Source organism: Microplitis demolitor, chromosome 7, assembly GCF_026212275.2.
Source record: "Microplitis demolitor isolate Queensland-Clemson2020A chromosome 7, iyMicDemo2.1a, whole genome shotgun sequence".
Classification (NCBI taxonomy): Eukaryota; Metazoa; Arthropoda; class Insecta; order Hymenoptera; family Braconidae; genus Microplitis; species Microplitis demolitor.
In genome coordinates this window covers 6,917,809-6,936,945 of record NC_068551.1, presented here as the reverse complement: position 1 = coordinate 6,936,945, position 19,137 = coordinate 6,917,809, and the positions used below count along the sequence as shown (strand labels likewise).

Here is a 19,137-nt window from a genome sequence, read left to right as displayed (position 1 = left end):
GAAATTATTCTGTTTTATCTTTTGTAGTTAAAATGAGTAATCAGTAATCCAAGAATTTATTTTTTTTATTCACATTTATTCACTTCATACCATTTAACCGGTTAAAGAATTAATTATTGACAATAATGATTAAATTTTAAAACAATTTTATAATTGTTATACTGCTAACATAATATACATATACTACAAATCAATTTTTTATTTGTTGAACAGTTTTCCATTTGGTAAGTGATACAAAATTATTAATTAATTAATTGTTATTCATAATATAATATAACTATAACCTTAAAGTAATATTATATTAATTATTTTATTATTTTTTTTAGGTGAAAATGTCTATACCATTAAATTGCTACACACAAATTCGTAATTATTTTTTAAGACGAGCACCATGGACTTGGAAAACTGAAGGTGTCAAATATGAACAAGTAACTTATTATCCTAGGTAAGTTAAATCAGTTGAAACTTTTTTTGTTTTTTATAATTACTCAAATAATTCTTATCAAAAGATACTGTAATTCATTCAATTGACAAATTACTTACATGTAGAATATTAATTAGGAAAATTTTTAGTTCACATCCTTTTTTTCTGATAATTATTTAAAGAAATAATTCCTGAGTGATGAGTTAATTTATTAAATCATAAAAAATTTTCGTTTATTATTTAGAGTGTACCAGTCTATAAATATGATAAATTATATTAATTATAAATTAGTATTTCTTTTAAGTAATGAAATTATTTTTTAGACATAAAGATCACAAAGATCCTCCAATAAAACCAACAAAACTCTTAATGGTTCAGCGTGTAAAACCGTATAAAGGCAATCCGTACTGGGATAAATCAGTACTTAGGAAATTGCACTTAGATAAAGTGGTAAATAATTTAATTGAAATTATGGTTATTTAAAATTAAAGGATTTAACTAATTTTAAAAAAATAAAATATTTTTAAAAATAAATTTAACTCATTGCTTTTAGGCTAGTGATATTGCGATTGTGAAGAATATACCAGAAGTGTGTAAAATGCTTTGGCAAATTAAGCATTTAATAAAAGTAACTCCAATTAATATGCCAGATAAATTACCCAATGATAGTTCAGTACAGACTTGGCTTCATGAAAATGGTGATTTGCTAATGGCTCCAAGAGTTGATCCAGAACGTGAACGACTCACTATAGAATTTATGAATAATCCGAAACGATTAGATCGTAAAACACTTAAAGAAGAATTAAGATTGAGATGGCTTAATCCTTATGAATTGTAGATTTAATTATCATTAAATAAAATACAATACTTGATTATCAATGATGAAATTTATTAAAGAGATTTTATAAATTCAAATAATTTTCTGTTATTGAAAAAAAAATTTCATGCATTAAAAAAACAATATTTACCTAGTGAATTTTTTATCGAATAGTTTTGAATTTGTAATTTATATTTGATTTATTAGGGATCAAAAGCATAAATCTAGAGAATTATTCCCAAAAACTGAGTATTTTTTAGTAGTATTCTTACCGGTCTTATATAAATTTGTATCTTCAATCTTATACAAGAGTGTATTTTCAATCTTAGGAAAATCTGAGGCTCCATTAAATGGAATTATGCAATAATGGCGTAATCAACAAAAATAAAAAATCAATATTTTAGCTAATTTTGTTTTTTATTAATCAATTTCTTCTGCCACGTCAATTGACTTGAATATTTCTAAATTTTTTTTTCCATTTATTGGTATTTTCTAAAAGGAAGAAGTACGGAGTATCAAAGTATGAAAAAATATAAATAACTGATTGTAAAAACAGTTCATTCGTTTTTGCATAAAGAGCTTTCGTAGCAGGAAAATTGAATATAATATACTATAGCATCATTTATTACGTACGTATTTTCATCATAATAATTCGATTTTTTTGAAAATGTTGGTGACGACGTTATTGCTTAATTGATCCAATTAGTGTGGCCACAAACTGGAAATATTGCAAAATATCAGCTATCCCAAGTAGCACAGAGACAACTTTCAGATGTCTTTTAAAAGGATAAGGCAAATTCTTTTTTGCCTCTAAGTATCACTTTTTTTGGTATAAATACGACATGCAAATGTTGGTTCCAGAAACAGAGAAAATTTATTTTGTTTTTCCGGTTTTATGTCAATTAAAAAGTCATTTACATAACTTATTATACCACTATTTGTACTTTACTTTTTGTCTGAGGATATTTTGTCCGGGGGATATTTTGTCTGAGGATCAAAACGCGCGATACCGATTTGAACTTGTAAATAACTTCAAGTAGCTGCTTCTAAATTTGAAGGAAATTTTTAGGCAATGATTTAACTAAATTAAATAAAAAAAATTCTAGTTGCAATATATGATAATATATCCTAAGAAAATTGATTTATATTTTTCACGCAATAAAATTTACAAATTTGCTGATAATAGAGCACTTCCTCTCCGCTTCGTGTTCGAGGTGTGTAAAAGATATAAAAATAATAAAGGATTGCAAAAATAAATACGTAAATAAAGATAGTAAAAGTCCCATTTCAACAAATAGTATAATTTATTTGCATTTTAGTCTTTAAAGACTAAGTTTTACAATCTACCAACAGTAACTTTTTTTTTTAATTTATTTATTCTTAGTTACAATTAATTAAATCTATTATTCAAGTGGAAGATAGTGAGTGCCGCGTTGGGTCAGTCGTGCGGACCTATTTTCTGTTCATACGTTAAAGAAGAATAATAAGTTTTTATAGAAACTCTTCAATTGATTTTAAACAATATAACGAGCTCATGGAGGAAATCTTATTTTTATTAATTTTATTCAATTATTATTACCAAATATTAAGTATAAACTTTGATAACCATAGTAAATAATTATAATAATTAGGTATAAAGTTATACCTAGGCCGTATTCTTTACTCGAGGATTACTTACGTTTAAATGTTAATATTGCATAGGCCGTTTCTGCGATCTTTTATTATTTTTTTTATACTTTTACTTTTTTATAATTTGCATAATATAGAAATTTTATAATAAATGCAAAGGCGATCATTAATTGTTTGAAGAAAACATTTCTAATAATTTATTTATTTACTTTTATTTCCTAATTGTGTTTTCTTCATTTTTATTAATTCTACATTTACAGTTGCACCTAAAGCACTAGGTTTATTAAAAAACGTAAATAATAAATTGTACATAATTCCTCGAGTTAACTTTCGGCAATGTGTGTTAATAAATAAATTGTTTGGAAGTCCTCGATAAATAATTGAAAGACGTATTTTATAAACTCTCATGATTGGACGTGTAATTGATGAACATTATCCAAACTTTAATTTTCGTTTATTGGACGTAATTTATTAAATTGAAATATACTTTTGTATTTGTCATTTTTTTTTAATTTAATGTTATAATTGAAAATTTAAAAAATAATATTTTAAGGATAATTCTTTCTGCGACTACGGAGTTTCCAAAATCTTCTACTTCTGGACGTATGATGATGAATGGAAATAGTATTTTGTCCTTTGGTACATTTTTCAGGCATGTACATTTTCAATAATCTGGATGCTCGTTCCTCGTGAGATTTATCTGCAGATTTACCACTTAAAAAACTTAACAACTTAATGCTACGTCTGCGAATCCTTAAACGATTGAGAAAAGTTGTTTCATTAGGTCTTACTGTTATTTGTTCGTCTTCATCATCCTCAGAAACTTCATCGATTCTTTCTGATCGTCTTCTCAGTTGTTCTAAATGTTTTTTCCTCTCGTGATCAAGATCCATTCTTTTCAATCGTCTTCTATCAAGCATCCTAGAAATACTTTCAGCTTCATCACTAGAATTAACAATTGAATTTTTTAATGCTGGTTTCAAAATTCTCCCTGCATCTAGTGGTTTCGGAGGTGCTGTTTCCACTAATGTTACTCGTTTTTCAGATTTCTTTACCGGTATATTATTAACAGAATCTCCATCAACATCCAAAAGTTTTTTATGGAGATCCAAAATTTTTTTACGAAATTCATCGTCTTCTTGGCTCAATTTAGCGAATATTCGATCTCTATTTTTAGTTTCATCATCGCCGCTACTCATACTCGCGGACTGCAACCTCTGTCACCACCATCCAACTTGATTCTTGTCATTCCCAGATGAATCATCTTCTTCAGGAAGTGGTTCCAGTCGTCTACGATTAAGAAAACAACGAAGAGATGAAAAATTACTGCTACCCAGCAGTTGATCCATACTGATTTCAGGCACATTGCAGTCTTCTGAGTCACCACTCTCGTCTGCATCATCATCAGTATTTAAAGTGAGCCCAAAATTGTCCTCGCCAGTGACGCCATTGACAGACGGCTATGAAATTGACAGGTTCAGCTGGTACTAATAGTTTTTTTTTTTTTTTTTTTTTTTTTTTTTGTAAACAGAGTACAAGCATTTGCGTCATGCAGAGCCGTGCGAAGCTTATTAATTTTCTAGTTGATCATTTTATTCTCTTACTTTCTGGTGATGGAAGGTATGTCTAATCTATGGTGCTTGAAAAAATCTGGCGGCGGTGATAAAAAAAACTCAAAGAGTTTGTACTTAAAAAACATAGCATTAAATATTTTTTGTTAAACTTACGGGGCTTGCGGTAAAACTGTCATCATCTGGTCCACCTGAAGTTGGAGTCCCCCATATGTCATCACCAGATGTCCCACCGGAAGTTGTGCCTTCATCATCATTAGGATCTAATGAAAATTCCGTTCTTTCGGGAGGTACGGGAGGTTGAAGTAGATAACTACCAACTCCTTCACTCAATTGCTCTAAAAAAACCATTTTACTAACGACAAAATCACTAGCTCTCGCTGTCCAAGACCGTAAACCTGTTGGTGGTGACTCTAAATCACGATTTTCATCATCGGCTTGTTCATCTAATTCATCTTCTTGATCTAAGCTGCTCATTGTACCAAATCTTCTAAGTGCTCTAAAGATAATCATTGTTCTAATAGTATTTTTTTTTCTATCAATAATCTACTTAAAAATATATATTTATAGAATTTATTAAACAATATTGAATGCAAACGTTCGTTATAGTGATAAACTTTTAACCAAATAAATAGAAATTATATTTTTTCCCGAGTCAAAAAACAAATTCCAGTTGGAACTTCAAAATACTACGTGAGGTATTTGAGGGACAAGTTGGACTGAAGATTGAGAACCGTGTGGAAAGTAATTCCAGTTTAGGTCTCAATATTGTAGTTACGGGCGATTTTACATAATTGAGGGCTAAACTGGTATAAAAAAAATTTTGCAGGGACCTCAAAATCCTCATAATATAAAAAAATTTACTGCTCTAGATTTAGGCCTCAATTTCTCAAATAACGTTACCTACGTAGGTTTCCTCACTTTTTTTCGTAAGAAATAAATACTTTAGACCGAGAATCTCAAAAAATTTTACCCAAAAATAAATAATTAATTAAAAATTTGCAGAAAAATTACCGAAACCTCTATAAAGTATAACAAATGAAAATGAATATTTATTTTTATTTATATCCATTCAAAAAATATATAATGGTTACTATGAGAAAATAGTTAATCGAAAGAAAATTTAGCATACACTTTTTCAATGAAAATACAAAAATTTATTGAGGACTAAATGTTTGATATTGTACTCTCTATTATTTAAGAAGTTAAAAAAAATTTTCAGTCCAGAAAACGATAATTTATTTTTGGAGGATTTCGAGAGCTTCGTTAGAATTTAAAACCGATCAAGAGATTGCATTTAGTCTTCATAATTCTCACTGAGGATTTAGAGTGCCAATATCGTATCATTTTTCGTCCGGTAAATAAAAGATCAAAGGAATTTAATTTTTTGAGGTACAATCTAGAATTTGTTTTTTGAATCGGGATTGGTAAATAATAATAAAATAAGCAACCTGTAAGGTGGCTCATCATCGCAGTCTAAATCATCTTCACTGCCATCTTCAGTGTTTTCATTTTCATCAACTGGAATACAGTTTTTACTTGGACTATCTTGAGGTCCATTTTTTAATTTATAATTCGGACATAGATCGGGCGTTGGTGGAAGAACAGATATTCTTGGTGGAAGAGGCGAAAAAGGATCCCTCGGAGGTGGCGGAGTTGGACATCCAGACCTATTAATTATTTTTAATTTCACATTGTTTTTATTTTAAATAAATAAATATTTGTAGTCTATAGATAATTTAATTTTATATAAAAATCTAAGAGTCTATCCACGATACGGAAAACTCCACCTGTGGCACCTTCGGCAGATGTTGATAGATCCAGATGGTGCATCTTTAAAAACGTTGCCATTCTTTTTAGGATTAACGCTAGTGGATTTAACTGTCGATAAACTGGCACTCGAAGTAGTACTGTGTTGTTCTTGATCTGAATTAGCAGCAACATTATCTTCGATTCCTTGTTCGTGAACTTGAACACTCGTTGATTCTTTAGGTGCTCGAGCAGCCAATTCTTCAACTGTCCATTCTTCTGGTGGGACTTCATAATCTGGTGGCGGTATTTGATGAGAGTTACGAACCCATTGAGCTAAATGAATATTGTCTTGACTTGAATTATTAATTGGTTTTATAATTGACTCTAAATTATTTTGATCATCTTGAAGTTTATCCTCCTCAGGCTCGCGAGAGTTTCTTGAAATTGTAATCTAAACAATAAAACAATTATTATAAATAATTAAATACCATAAAAGTTAAATAAATTTTATATATTTGATGTACCTGGGGACTAGCACCGGGATCACAAGCAATGGTGAAATGATTACCAGTATATTGACTTTCTTCAGGACTGTGCATACTCGGTGTATCCGTGCAGCCTGTATTCACATAGATGCTAAAATGGGAAGAGTTAAAGGGAAGATAGTGACTCACAGGCTTGGGATTACTTCAGGGATTAATAATTGAATAATTAAGTATTAACTTACATTTGACGTTGTAGAAGATTATGCCAAACAGCTTTGAGCTCAGGAGTAGGTGCACGTAAAATAAGAATACGTCTTCGTGGTCGACTATGGGGACTACAACCACCACTGTGAATTGTTTCCATATTCCCATTTTGATAGCTACCATTTGGTGTAATGGATACTTGTAAACGAAATTCAGTTGGTCGTTTACGTACAGTAAAACATGCTTCAGCGATACTTGATAACCGAAGTGGCTCTTCCGTCACAAAAAGAACACGATCACGTGATACACGTGCAAATACCAGTAAATCAGTCAACAAAAGTGCCCATGATGGTTGAAGTCGACGACCTTCAACTTTTGCCAATGCTCCACCAAATAACCTTTTATTAACAAAATAAAATATTTTTATTAAAAATTAATACTATAATTATTATCATTATTTTTATTTTATGTTAATTAAATTTTTCTATTCTATGATAACTATTACACTAACTATTTCTATATTTATTAAAGAATGCATATAAATTCTAATGTACTTTATAATAAAAATGAAAATAATTAAGTACTGATAAATGAAATAATAATAATGATGATGATGATTGGATGAAGAAGACTAACAAACCATTGTCTGCCGGGCATTGCAAGAGTGAAGGGTCTGCATCTAGCAAAGACTAATCGGGATTCAACTTCTTGTAGACTTAATAAAGGCCTTCCAGTATCCCTAGGAGGTTCCATGACTCCAGCATTGGCAGTGGCCTCTCGATAACCTTGAGCAAGATCTCTAGCTTTCTGACAATTCCTTGGTGAAGCAAGGCCGAGTAGTCTTGTCATTTCTCTGATGAATAAACAGATGAGTGAGCCATCTTGTTGACATCAACACTTGTCATCCTCACCTGTAGTGCTCCAATGGGAGTAATAAAACTCCAGTTATATCAGGACGTCGTTTATGAGGAACAGCTGGTTCACATACCAGCTTAGTAAATACTGAATTCCTCCTTAATGCCACTAGCAGACAACAAGCTCTTTGAAGACCACTCAAATATCTACGATAACTTGCAGTGATTCGTGGTATTCGAGTTAAATAACTTTCTACGCCACCACCCTCATCTCTTATCTCTTCTGACAATTTTAATAATTCCTCGAGATTTTGAAATAGAATTGCGTGATCTGTAGCTGACAATATTTCCCGATGTTCTGCTAATGGTGTATAAAAACGAGATATACCGCTTTTTAAAGCTCCCCAGTATCGAGTTTCTCGAACGATAAGTTCCTCCTCCGGAGGGGCATCAGGTGAAATATGTGGAAATACCTACGAGAGTCTACGTACTTAGGATGGTTTATGATAATTTTTATTTTATTTAAAACTATACAACGTATAAGAGATAAAAAATTTATTTTACTATATCTGTACGAAAAGATCGGATCTCTATCATGTTGAGCGGCAAAAAAGTATCACTTTTAGTAGATTTCATAGAAATCTAACTATTGCATTTATCTTTATGATGGAATTTTCAAAAAATTTCACTACATCTGGACTCAGTTCGATGAGTTGAGTCAGGAAATACTTATGGTTCAAAAGTTTATATATGTATGTATTGGGGTGGCCAAAAAAAACCGACTATTTTTTTTTCGGGTCTCTCATGAAAATTTGTTGGTTCACGATGTTTTAAGAAGCCACTCCAAAAATCAGCTTGATAAAAAATTTTCAAGACGTCGCTCACAAATTTTGAAAATATCAAAAATGATCGAAATTAAAATTTTTTATTTCAAATTTTTTTCTTTCTCGTGGCAGCAATAGTTTGTATTTGTGAAATCATGACTACGCTGAAAATTTAAGTCCAAAATTTAAATATTTAAACCTCGCTCAAGAATTTTGAATGTTTCCGAATGCTGTCTTTTGAACGTTTCCGAGCGACCCTTCGATATTAATAATAAAGCTTCTCGACTTTTTCACCATCAATTTGCATCACAATGAATGAAAATATAACCCAAGAAATATAAGTAATAAGTTATTTACATACTTTTTTATTTTTTAATTCAGTTTTTAGGTTTTTTCGCTTATTCAAAACTTACCAAATTTTATTGTTGAAGACTGCCCTGTATATTTTTGGTTATGCAAAAATTATTTTTTAGTGAAATGACAATAATTGAGTTATAAAAAAATACAAAAACTAATTGAAAGTATTAGTTACATATATTATCAGTTAATATTCAAAATTCTTGAGCGCCGTTCAAATATTTAAATTTTGTGCTGAAATTTTCAGCATAGACATGATTTTACAAATATAAACTATTGCTGCCACGAGAAAGAAAAAATTTAGAAGTAAAATGTCCGAATTTCAATCATTTTTGATATTTTCAAAATTCATAAGCAACCTCTTAAAAATTTTTTATCGAGCTAATTTTTGAAGAGGATTTTTAAAACATCGTAAGCCAACAAATTTTCATAAGAGACTCGAAAAAAAAAATGTACATATATATTTATATATACGATATAACGCGGTTTGTCACGACGATAGCGTCCACAATTCTTAACTGATCTAAATGAAATTCAGCACACATTTTCTGTAGACGATTTTCGAGATCAAATTCGAAGATGAGCAAAATCAGTCAATCTATTTAGAAGTTATAGGATTTCAAAATTTTCAAAATATCAAAAATTCATATTTTTACTGACTCCCTTTAATAATTTTTGAATGTGACAACTTATCCAATTTATTCAAAATGCATCTGAAAGCTCTTTGAATAAGCTTTAATTTCCATGCATATATATAAGCCTAGACCAAAGAAATTACTTATCTTGCTACTCGTTTAATGAAATTTTGCTATTGCATTCGTTTTTGATGATGCTCAAAAAAACTTTTTTGTGGCTTCCCCAAAGCCTCCGATTCTGGCTATACACTTTTTACATATATCTATTTATTCATATAGATATCATGAAATCTACTTCCATTTCGGCTGCCGAATGGCCTTTTTTCATTGTAAAACAAATTATTAATTTTATATGTGCATGCGTTACTCTTTTTTCAAATAATGACAAATATTCAAACTTTTCGTTACAGATATGGTAAAAAGTAATGTACGAAAATCTTATACGACGTATTTAAAACAATCCTTCCCTTTCTAGTTGCGTAATATACTATAGATATGATCATTTATAATTATATGCAATTACATGTAAGTCGCAGTATAACATCAAATGCGACAAGTAATACTTTATGTATAAAACTTTAAATCATTATAATATAATGAAACTTTTAAAATATAGTATAAAATATTTAAACATCATGTTTCGATAAAAATGTAAGCTAACAGCAATAATGGTATGATTTGCGTATGGTTTTACACTGAAAAAAAAAGTTTTATTATCGTAATCATCTGAAGTATTGCTAGTGGTAGATAGTTGTCATAATAATATGTATCATTAAATTGACAATACTAGATTGTTGCATTAACTATCTTCAATTTTGAACAAAAGTATTGTATTTGCTTATGTTCCCCACGCTTGGTATTACTGTTTTAACGATTTCTATGGATTGCTGTTATAAAACAACCCATATCATTAACATGTAACTGTCATTTTACTCGTTTCTTTGACCTACGATATATAGTAGAAAACGGGACCGCTAAAGAAATAATGGGCTTACGTGTATTCAATGTGCTAGATCTTTTTTTCGTTTGACTTCCATTTAAAATAATCAAATCAAATTTCCAGTTGCCATCGAAAACATTTTTTTCCTGGCAGGCAAAACCGACCACCAAAAAAAAATCGGCCAGCCCTAAAACTTCCCGTCCATTTCGAGCTCCTTGAGCTCGAAAAATTGTCGTAGATACTTTTTCGAGCTCGAAAATACGTTTGTATTCCTTTGTTTTCGAAAAAAAAACGTTTTTTACCATTTTTTTTCAAACGATATCTCTCGAACGAATAAACCGATTGAGACGTTTAAGGTGGCAATCGACGCGTTTTATTGAGTTCTACAACTGATCAGATTTTAAAATTGATTTATCGAGTCGTTTTTGAGAAATTTCCAAAATACTCAAAAAAAAATTTTTTTTAATTCTTTCGACAATGGTTTCTCTTGAAAGAATTAACCAATTTTGATGGTTGAGGTGGCATTCGACGTGGCTTGTAAAGCTTCAGAGCCTAGATGATTTTGGAATAAATCCATTGAGAACATAAAAAGTTATCCGAAAAAAACTTTTTTGAAAAAAGTTTATTTTTGGAACATCTCTGAACGAGCCCTGCCGATCAAACTCAATTTTTTTCAGCTTCAAGATATTCGCAAGCTGCGGAGAATAACACCTTGACGTTCCAAATCGGTTCATCCGTTCAAACGTTATAGATATTTACATACGTACGTACATGCATACATACATTCGGACATCATCGTGAAATTAGTCAGGATACCTTCCTAAAACCTCAAAACGTCAAGATCTCTTAGAAATTCGATTTTCGAAAATCGAACTGAAACCAATAACTTCCCGAATTTTTGAAAATTTGCAATTTTCTTAGCGGGAAGTTAAAAAGTAAAAAAATTTTTTTTTTTTTATTCAAAAAAATCACTATAATAATAAAATTATTTATATCTAATTCAAGTAAAGAAAGATATCTGTAATATACAATTAGTGAATGAAGATGCCGAAAGGACAAAGTTTATTTTTTTCCAAAATGTGTATGAAAATCATTACTAGTCTATTAATTATACGCTTTTATTTGATACCTACTATGATATTTTCCTAAAAAAAAATTATTTTTATCGTTATGTGGTTCACTCATTTTTTATTTTAATATTTTCAAAATTTGCTTGTTTTTTAAATGTTTATAAAATAACTTCATATTCTAAAAGCATTTAATAAATTTTTTAAGGAATATTTTCATCTCTTAATCATAAACTTTTGAGATATAGCTCAGAATATTACCGATAAAGAAGTTCGGTTTTTTTTAAAACGATCACGGTATAAACTAGAGCTATTATTTTTCGATAAGTTGGAGTTTCCATTACAGATACAGTTTAAATAAATTCTAAGGCTTGAGATTTTTACTATAAGGTACTCTATAGATATTAATATAAATTTTCAAAGTTTTGGAGTGATTACTTATAGAAACTCGTATAACGCTTTTATATTCATGCATTTATTCATAATAAAGTTTTTATTTTGTTCGTTTGTACCCAGCACTTATTACTTTAGCATTGAGTCTTCGATTAAGCGAACTCAATGTATCGTTGACCTCAAAATATACATATGGTGAAAACATGAAACTTCTTGGTAAGAGAAAACAGTTTCGTAGGACAAGGAAAAATTTATTTGGCGAACAAAAATTTCTTGCGTCGGGAAATTTTTTCTAATCTTAAGAAAATTTTTGTTTAAAATTCATAGTGCAAAATATTTCTTGCGCCAAGAAATTCGTTTGTTCTCTGTAGTATTGCTAATTTTCACGATACATTTTGTTATGACAAGTATCTACCACTAGCAATACTTAATTTAGATATGATAACCACCCCCTTTTTAGTGTAGCTTACAAAACTGTACGATTTTAGTAAAAATTATTCTTTTTCCTATAAATTATGTTGAAATTCAGATGAAAATTTACGAGATTATTAAATGGAAATTTTTGATTGTATCAACTATTTGATGATTTCTTTGTTTTTTTTTCTTATGTAATTATTTGTTATAAAATTTTATTGATTATCGCCCTTTATATCATATCTAAGAATATAAAATGAATAAAAAATTATTGTATCAAAGTTCGAAATTAATTTTTTTTAATAAATTTGCTAAATTCATTAAAAATCAGAAAAAGTGCCTATTGATTGATTGCTCATTTATGTCAAAAAGAAAATAACGTAAATATATATATTGTTTAGAAGATAAAATTAAATTCTCATTACAAATGTAAATTATTGATCTGTTAATAATTTATTTAAACTTTCAGAAGCAAATTCTTTTTCTTTTGTGTATCACTCTATTTCTTTTACTTGCCGCTTTAAATGATCATATCTAAATGTTTTTTTTTAGCTACTTTAAGTTGAAGAAAAATACTAGAAATTTTGAAAATATGAATATCGCTAAGTATATATATATTCTTTTTATATGAAAATTACGACTAAAAACTAATTTCCGAGAACTATTCTATTATAATCTTGTTGCAAAACTACACGAAGCTATTATTCCTTTTAAATAGCTGTGTCCTAAAAACATATGTATTTTAAACACATGCATTTGCTGTAGTTTCGTTAAGACTTTTTACTATAATAAAAAAGGATTTTTAAAAATGGGTTAGGTACATAAAATAAATACAAAATAATTTAATTGAAAAATAAATAAAATACTTGTTGGCAACAAAAAACTTTTAAAAAAAGAAAATAAAAAACATAAGTACAAAATGTCCTCACTTTCGCGATTTTATAATGGATTTAATCCATTAAAATTATATATAAATAATGTTCAATAATAAATTTAAATATTGTGTGTTACAAAATGTATTTTGTTTCTGACAAGAAAAAAAAAATTTATAACTCGCAAAAATAACAAAATATAATAATAATTACTATAGTTATTAATAATAAGCTCTGTAAACATACAATAATTCGTTTTAAGTCGTTGTTAATTAAATAATAAATAAAAACGTTGACAATCGTAAAATTATTTTGAAATAACGATTTTTTTTTTATAACTTATTTACTGGTTAAATAAATAGCTAAAACTTAATAAAAATAACTTAAAACAAAATTTATAACACAGTGTTCAATTTTTCACGACGCATAAATTATTAACTGAACATTTATATTTTTCTTATTTTACCATAATTTAAAATGATCTATTCTTGAGTCATTATATACTTGATTAATTATATAAAAAAGTATTGAACAAACATAATATCGAAAAATCAATTATAAATAATAATAATAATAAACAAAAAAAATCCTCAACTTATAATCAAAGTAACACAGCGTTTCTTAAGCGCAATAAATATCGCGACATTAAATAATACTAAAGATAATAATAATAATAATAATAATAATAATAATAATAATAATAATAATAATAATAATAAATTTAGGTGAAAATCAAGGAGTAAAAGATTCAATTGAATAAATAATTAAATCTAAACTATTACGCCTGTACCGACCTCAGCGGTGAAGGCGATCGCTCCCTGGCCGTTGGGATGATCTAGCGCAGGTTGTAACGTTACGTTCACCAGACTAGGTCGTTGCGTGTTAGCATGTGCACCTGACTTGCGGTAAATTTCAAGAATAAGTTGATTTGTAGCTGCTTGAATTAAGTTGAGTATGTCTTCGCGAGCTCGCGTGACTACATTTGTTGTGTCTACAAAGACAACGTGATCACCAGGCTTCAAACCTGATCGTTCAGCTGGGCTTCCTGGATCCACGCGTTCCACTCGAGGAGGACGACCCCAAGATAACGAGAAACCCCACGGAATCTATAACATGTCAAAAATAAATATTATTATTTTATTTACAATAAAAATAATAAAAAATAAGTTATTGACATTGAATTACCTGTTTGGCGCCGCTTTGTCGAATTAAACGTCGAGTTATTGTACAAGGTGTTCTACCACCTCTGGCTGTGAATCCAGGATGGAGCGGTAATCCTGTTAATTCATCTAAAGGCTCTAATTCCAAGTGTCTAAGATATGTAAAATCATCTGCATTGGAATTGTTGTCTGCGTGATCCCCGTCTTTTGATAGAGGTGGTGATACTGTACATTCTTGGGGTAATTTTGCATACGGTGTGCTTGTTTTTCGAGCAGATCCCACTTGTAGAGGATGCCATGTCGCTTCCTTAACATTCAATAAATATCATATCTCAATTAATATTTACGATTTTAATTAATTACTATATTAAAATACCTGGTTTAGCAACTTTTTAATTTAAAAAGTGGAATCTATCTTTTTTTAATAAATTGTAAAAATTTTTAATAATATTCCAGCAACGAGAAACGCGACGCAGTAAATTGCAACGGCAATCATTTTTTTCTTTTATTTTATTTGTTTATTTTTTTCGTTATCAATTTATTATATTTCGAACTTTAAACTATTGGATAGACACACTTTATTATATTATTAAAACTTATTAATTTAAGAATAAAATCCAAAGATCAAGGAGTAAATATTTGACTTGTGTCTCTAGCAAACAACCGCACAATTGTGAAAACAGGTAACCGGGAAATATTACTGCGGTACGTTGATTGGATAATCGAATCAGCCCTGACCTCCGAGTAAGAGGAGAAATGTACAATGGGAGGGATAAAAAAAGCCTGTTAGTTTTATTTGATATATATGCATATTTAAATTATTATTATTTATAGTAGTAAGATTTTATTTCCCTCTCTTGGATCATTATAATCATAAAAATAACAACACATACAAGTAAAGCATTATTACAAGTACGATAACAATCACTTCTTACCTTATCCTGTGCCAAAGGTAGGGGTAGAGTCATGCAGCCCAGGAGCTCACTGCGTCTATAATCACGCAATAATTTCGTTAAAATAAAAATTATATTATTATGATAACAGTATTTTAATTAATTAGTCATTAATTTATTATCGTAATCATAATCACCAATTACTTTAAAGTTAATCAGTTTATAATAATCTAGCAATTCTTGTCAATTTAACTAATCCGATCGCGATAGTAAATTTCAGTATGACCGGGTTTTTTTTCGCACGTGGTTTAAACATCATGCGCATGTCTCAACAACCAATCGATTCCCCTCCCGCTCATATTACAGGAACCCGTTCACCAAGACTTGGATATCATCACGCTTCAGAGGATACTCTGACGAAAAATCCTCGGTAGGAAAATAAAAAACAAGATCAAAGAATATAAAGACCGTTATTGATGGGATTTATGTATACATATTTTTTCTTTTAACTCAACTATAAAAAGATCTTGTATAGTTTGTTTTTATCTTTATTATGTAAGCGTTTTATTTAAAAAAAAAAATTAGTTCATTTTTTTTTTTAATCGTTATATTTATAAATAAGACGATTAGTATTATATTTACCTTGCACGTCGATCTCGATGCCAAACGGCGATATCAAGGGACGTAGATCTATTTGTACAGTTGTTGTGAGTTGGATAAGGTAGAATTAATGTTTCGTGAAATACTGGATTTGGTGTTGCACGATGTACTGCTGTTCTTTTTACTACACCTTCACCATTTGTATTTTTTAAGCTCACCTTTACGTAGGCGTGGATTGATCCTTCGTATGAACGTTTTAAATCCTTACAACGGATTACTAATTTAAAAATAACAAAAAATATTTTTTTTAAGAAATTTATATTTTAGTAAAAAAAAAAAATAGTTTATTTATTGCAAGTAATTATTAAAATATAATAAATTCAAATAATTAAAAAAAATTTAATTACGTAATTATTTGGGGTAAAGATTTTTTCTGTTTTGAAAGAATGTAAAAAGTAAAAATAGAATATAATAGAAAGATGGGAAAGAAAGAAAGGCATAATGAGCTGGAGACATTTATTGTCTTGTCTGACTGTACCACTCTTCACACTACTGTTTCACTTGACTTGTTCATCCAATGCGGCATTATCTACTTCCCGCGTCCTTCACACACTTTCAACCCCTTTTAACTCTTTTTATTTCACAAATTAGTCTTTTTGGGATGGATAAAAAAATCAAAATATTTTTGTTAATAATTGGAATTTATTATCAGTTTATTTTTGGCATAAAAAAATTAAGATGAGTTATTAATTTTTTTTTAAATTATTCAAGATGATTGAAAGTAATTTTTGATATCGAACGAAAAAAAAAAATAAATAAGTAAATAAATAATAAAATTTAATGTCAATCATTATTATCTTTAGACATACTAACCAGAATTGGGACGGCGGGAAGATCAGTAAGTTACTAGCACACGATACTACCTCGAACTCACCCCAAGAGTACGAGAAATTTAAGACATGAGGATGAGATAGGATAAGAGACTAAGAGAGAGAAGGAAAATATATTTCCGCGATTGCGCGATGACGTTAGTCAGGAACGTAGTCACATACTAATCTATCCCAGTCTCCAGTCATTCTGACAAAATATTCCCAGAGGAATAGCAAGATAAAAGTTAAATAAGAGAGAACATAGATTGCCCGTGGTCGCGCATGTACTAGGAAATTTTTTTTTTCTCAGGAACGTGTCAATTTTAGTAGCCCACCCTGATTTAAATAAAGATAGGCTCAAGCTTGCAATGACGTAAGAGAAGACTTTAAAAAATGTTTAAACATTGAGTGAAATCACTAAAGATGACCTAGATCATCATAATGAATTTCATTTATTTGCTAAATTGTTTTTTTTTTTTATTATATTAATTAATAATAATAATTTTAATTATTAGTAATTAACCAACCTCGAACATGAATACAATCTCCGATGATATTATACTCTAGTTCAATAGACGATCTGGAGTTAGATTTTGGTATTTCTACTTCAGGACTGTACTTGAGACATCGTCTGACAGTGGCAATTAGCGGTGCTTCAGGCGTTTCATTGACAGAATGAACAAATGAGCTTTTAGAGCTTGGAAAATCATCAATCAAAGACGATTTCGGACTATCTAGATCCCACAAATTTGTCTTGGTTTCATCATTTTTTTGACATTGATTTAATGCTTTAGTGTCAGTTTTTTCACCAAATGTTGAGTCCAAGTCTGTCTCAAGGGGTAACTTTTTAACATGAAGATTCACAGCCTCAACTGGAGGTTCTTGTGTTTCTAAAATTTTTTTTTTTGTCTCTGGACTAATACTCTGAGATCGTGTTTTTGCTCTTTTACTAGCTGAATTTTTATTTGTACCCTGATTTTTTTGTTGACGTTTTCTTCTAATTCCTCGTTGTCGTTTAAGAGTAAATTCTCCATCGGAATCAATCGAAGGAGACCGAAATGCCCAAGATATCGGTGAAGGATTTTCCAATAGTTGACTAGCTGAAGATACCGAACTGTCATTGTGCTTAGCTTTACCCTCATCATAAATCATTTTTTCTTCTACTGATTCATAATTATTATCTACATTATTTTTATCATCATTTACATTTGATTTTATTGTATCACTATTTGTCTCAGACTTGTTTTTTTCTTTATCAGAATCTATAATATTTATTTTTTCATCGATTTTATTATTACAAACATTTGTTTGTTGTTGTTCATTTATTATTTCCGTAACTGTATTATTCATATTTTCAAATTTAGGAATATCCTGATTTATTTTTAAATCTGCTAGTTCTTTAGCAAGAGGAGTTTCTTTTAATTTAAATGGAGGTACTTTAGTATGATACGGTGTTGTACATCTTGCATGTAATTTACTTATTTTTGTTAATTTTGGATAATAAATTGATTTACAATTATCATTAGGGCTAGATTTAGTTCTATCATTATTTTTAAAAAATAGTCTAGACTTTGATAAAGGTACAGAATCAGCTTCCATAACATCTTCAGGACTTCCTGCAAGAGATATTTGTTGGAAAAAATCAGATACATGTGACTGAAGATTTACACGTGCTTCATTCATTACATTTTGAGGTAGTTCGTTATTATTGACATGATTAAAAGTCTTTGAATAAGCACGAGACAATGATGTAGGGTCTGTTGGTAGAGTAAGAGCTATAGGACATTTAGAAATATGATAATTTTCAGGAATATATGTCAAAGGACCAATATCAGTGTCTATTCGAGGTGTCCTTTGGTAAGAGCTTTCCGTCTTTGGCAATTCCAAGGTTTCATTTGCGATTGATTGACGTTTGTTTGGCCTTGTATTTGGCTTTGTAGCCTATAAATTATAATATTTATAACATTATTTTTATTATTCTACTATAGTAGAATACTACATCACTGAGAGACAAATGTATTCGCCAGGAATAAAAACGCGTATTAGAATTTTTTCTAAAACACCACTACATATTAATAAATATCAATTATATATTAATATGAATTTTATTTTATAACAATAAATTCGATTGCAGAGAAATAAATGAGAGTATTATCAAAAATAAAATTTCATTAGATACAAATTACCAAAATCACCGCTTTATGATGGCCATCTTTAATTTGTTTGAAAGTGTCAAATGTAACTGCTGTTAATTAAAAAAAAGAAAACATTTGTGAAATATATACATGACACGTTTAATCGAGGAAAATTTTCAATAAAAATAATGTTTTTTTCGGTGTGATTTGTATTTTATTATTTTTTCATGAATTTAACCTAT

General features: G+C 29.4%; 2 protein-coding genes across 2 annotated transcripts in view; one reads left to right on the top strand and one right to left on the bottom strand.

Annotated features, from left to right (window-relative positions):
- The first annotated feature begins 56 nt into the window (after window positions 1–56).
- Window positions 57–1,299, top strand: LOC103571434 (39S ribosomal protein L30, mitochondrial). Its single transcript, XM_008549600.3, has 4 exons — window positions 57–224; window positions 327–445; window positions 748–874; window positions 978–1,299. The coding sequence occupies exons 2-4, from the start codon at window positions 333–335 to the stop codon at window positions 1,260–1,262; spliced, it is 525 nt and encodes a 174-aa protein (XP_008547822.1). The 5' UTR covers window positions 57–224; window positions 327–332; the 3' UTR covers window positions 1,263–1,299.
- A 92-nt stretch (window positions 1,300–1,391) lies between these two features.
- The window catches only part of LOC103571437 (uncharacterized), a 32,284-nt gene continuing 14,538 nt past the window's right edge, over window positions 1,392–19,137 (bottom strand). Inside the window, exons 3-15 of the mRNA XM_014442654.2 lie at window positions 17,288–18,701; window positions 15,934–16,168; window positions 15,334–15,388; window positions 14,424–14,705; window positions 14,033–14,344; window positions 7,794–8,209; window positions 7,523–7,735; window positions 6,921–7,280; window positions 6,718–6,829; window positions 6,232–6,644; window positions 5,893–6,111; window positions 4,598–4,940; window positions 1,392–4,330 (exon numbers count right to left, since the gene is read on the bottom strand). Coding sequence (XP_014298140.1) covers window positions 4,091–4,330; window positions 4,598–4,940; window positions 5,893–6,111; window positions 6,232–6,644; window positions 6,718–6,829; window positions 6,921–7,280; window positions 7,523–7,735; window positions 7,794–8,209; window positions 14,033–14,344; window positions 14,424–14,705; window positions 15,334–15,388; window positions 15,934–16,168; window positions 17,288–18,701 — 4,614 coding nt within the window. The 3' untranslated portion in view covers window positions 1,392–4,090. The remainder of the gene's footprint in view (window positions 4,331–4,597; window positions 4,941–5,892; window positions 6,112–6,231; window positions 6,645–6,717; window positions 6,830–6,920; window positions 7,281–7,522; window positions 7,736–7,793; window positions 8,210–14,032; window positions 14,345–14,423; window positions 14,706–15,333; window positions 15,389–15,933; window positions 16,169–17,287; window positions 18,702–19,137) is intronic.

Coding starts and splice junctions, on each gene's coding strand:
- LOC103571434 (XM_008549600.3), top strand. CDS start 333: ATGTCTATACCATTAAATTGCTACACACAAATTCGTAATTATTTTTTA. Junction 446..747: donor CAAGTAACTTATTATCCTAG/GTAAGTTAAATC, acceptor ATTATTTTTTAG/ACATAAAGATCACAAAGATC. Junction 875..977: donor AATTGCACTTAGATAAAGTG/GTAAATAATTTA, acceptor CATTGCTTTTAG/GCTAGTGATATTGCGATTGT.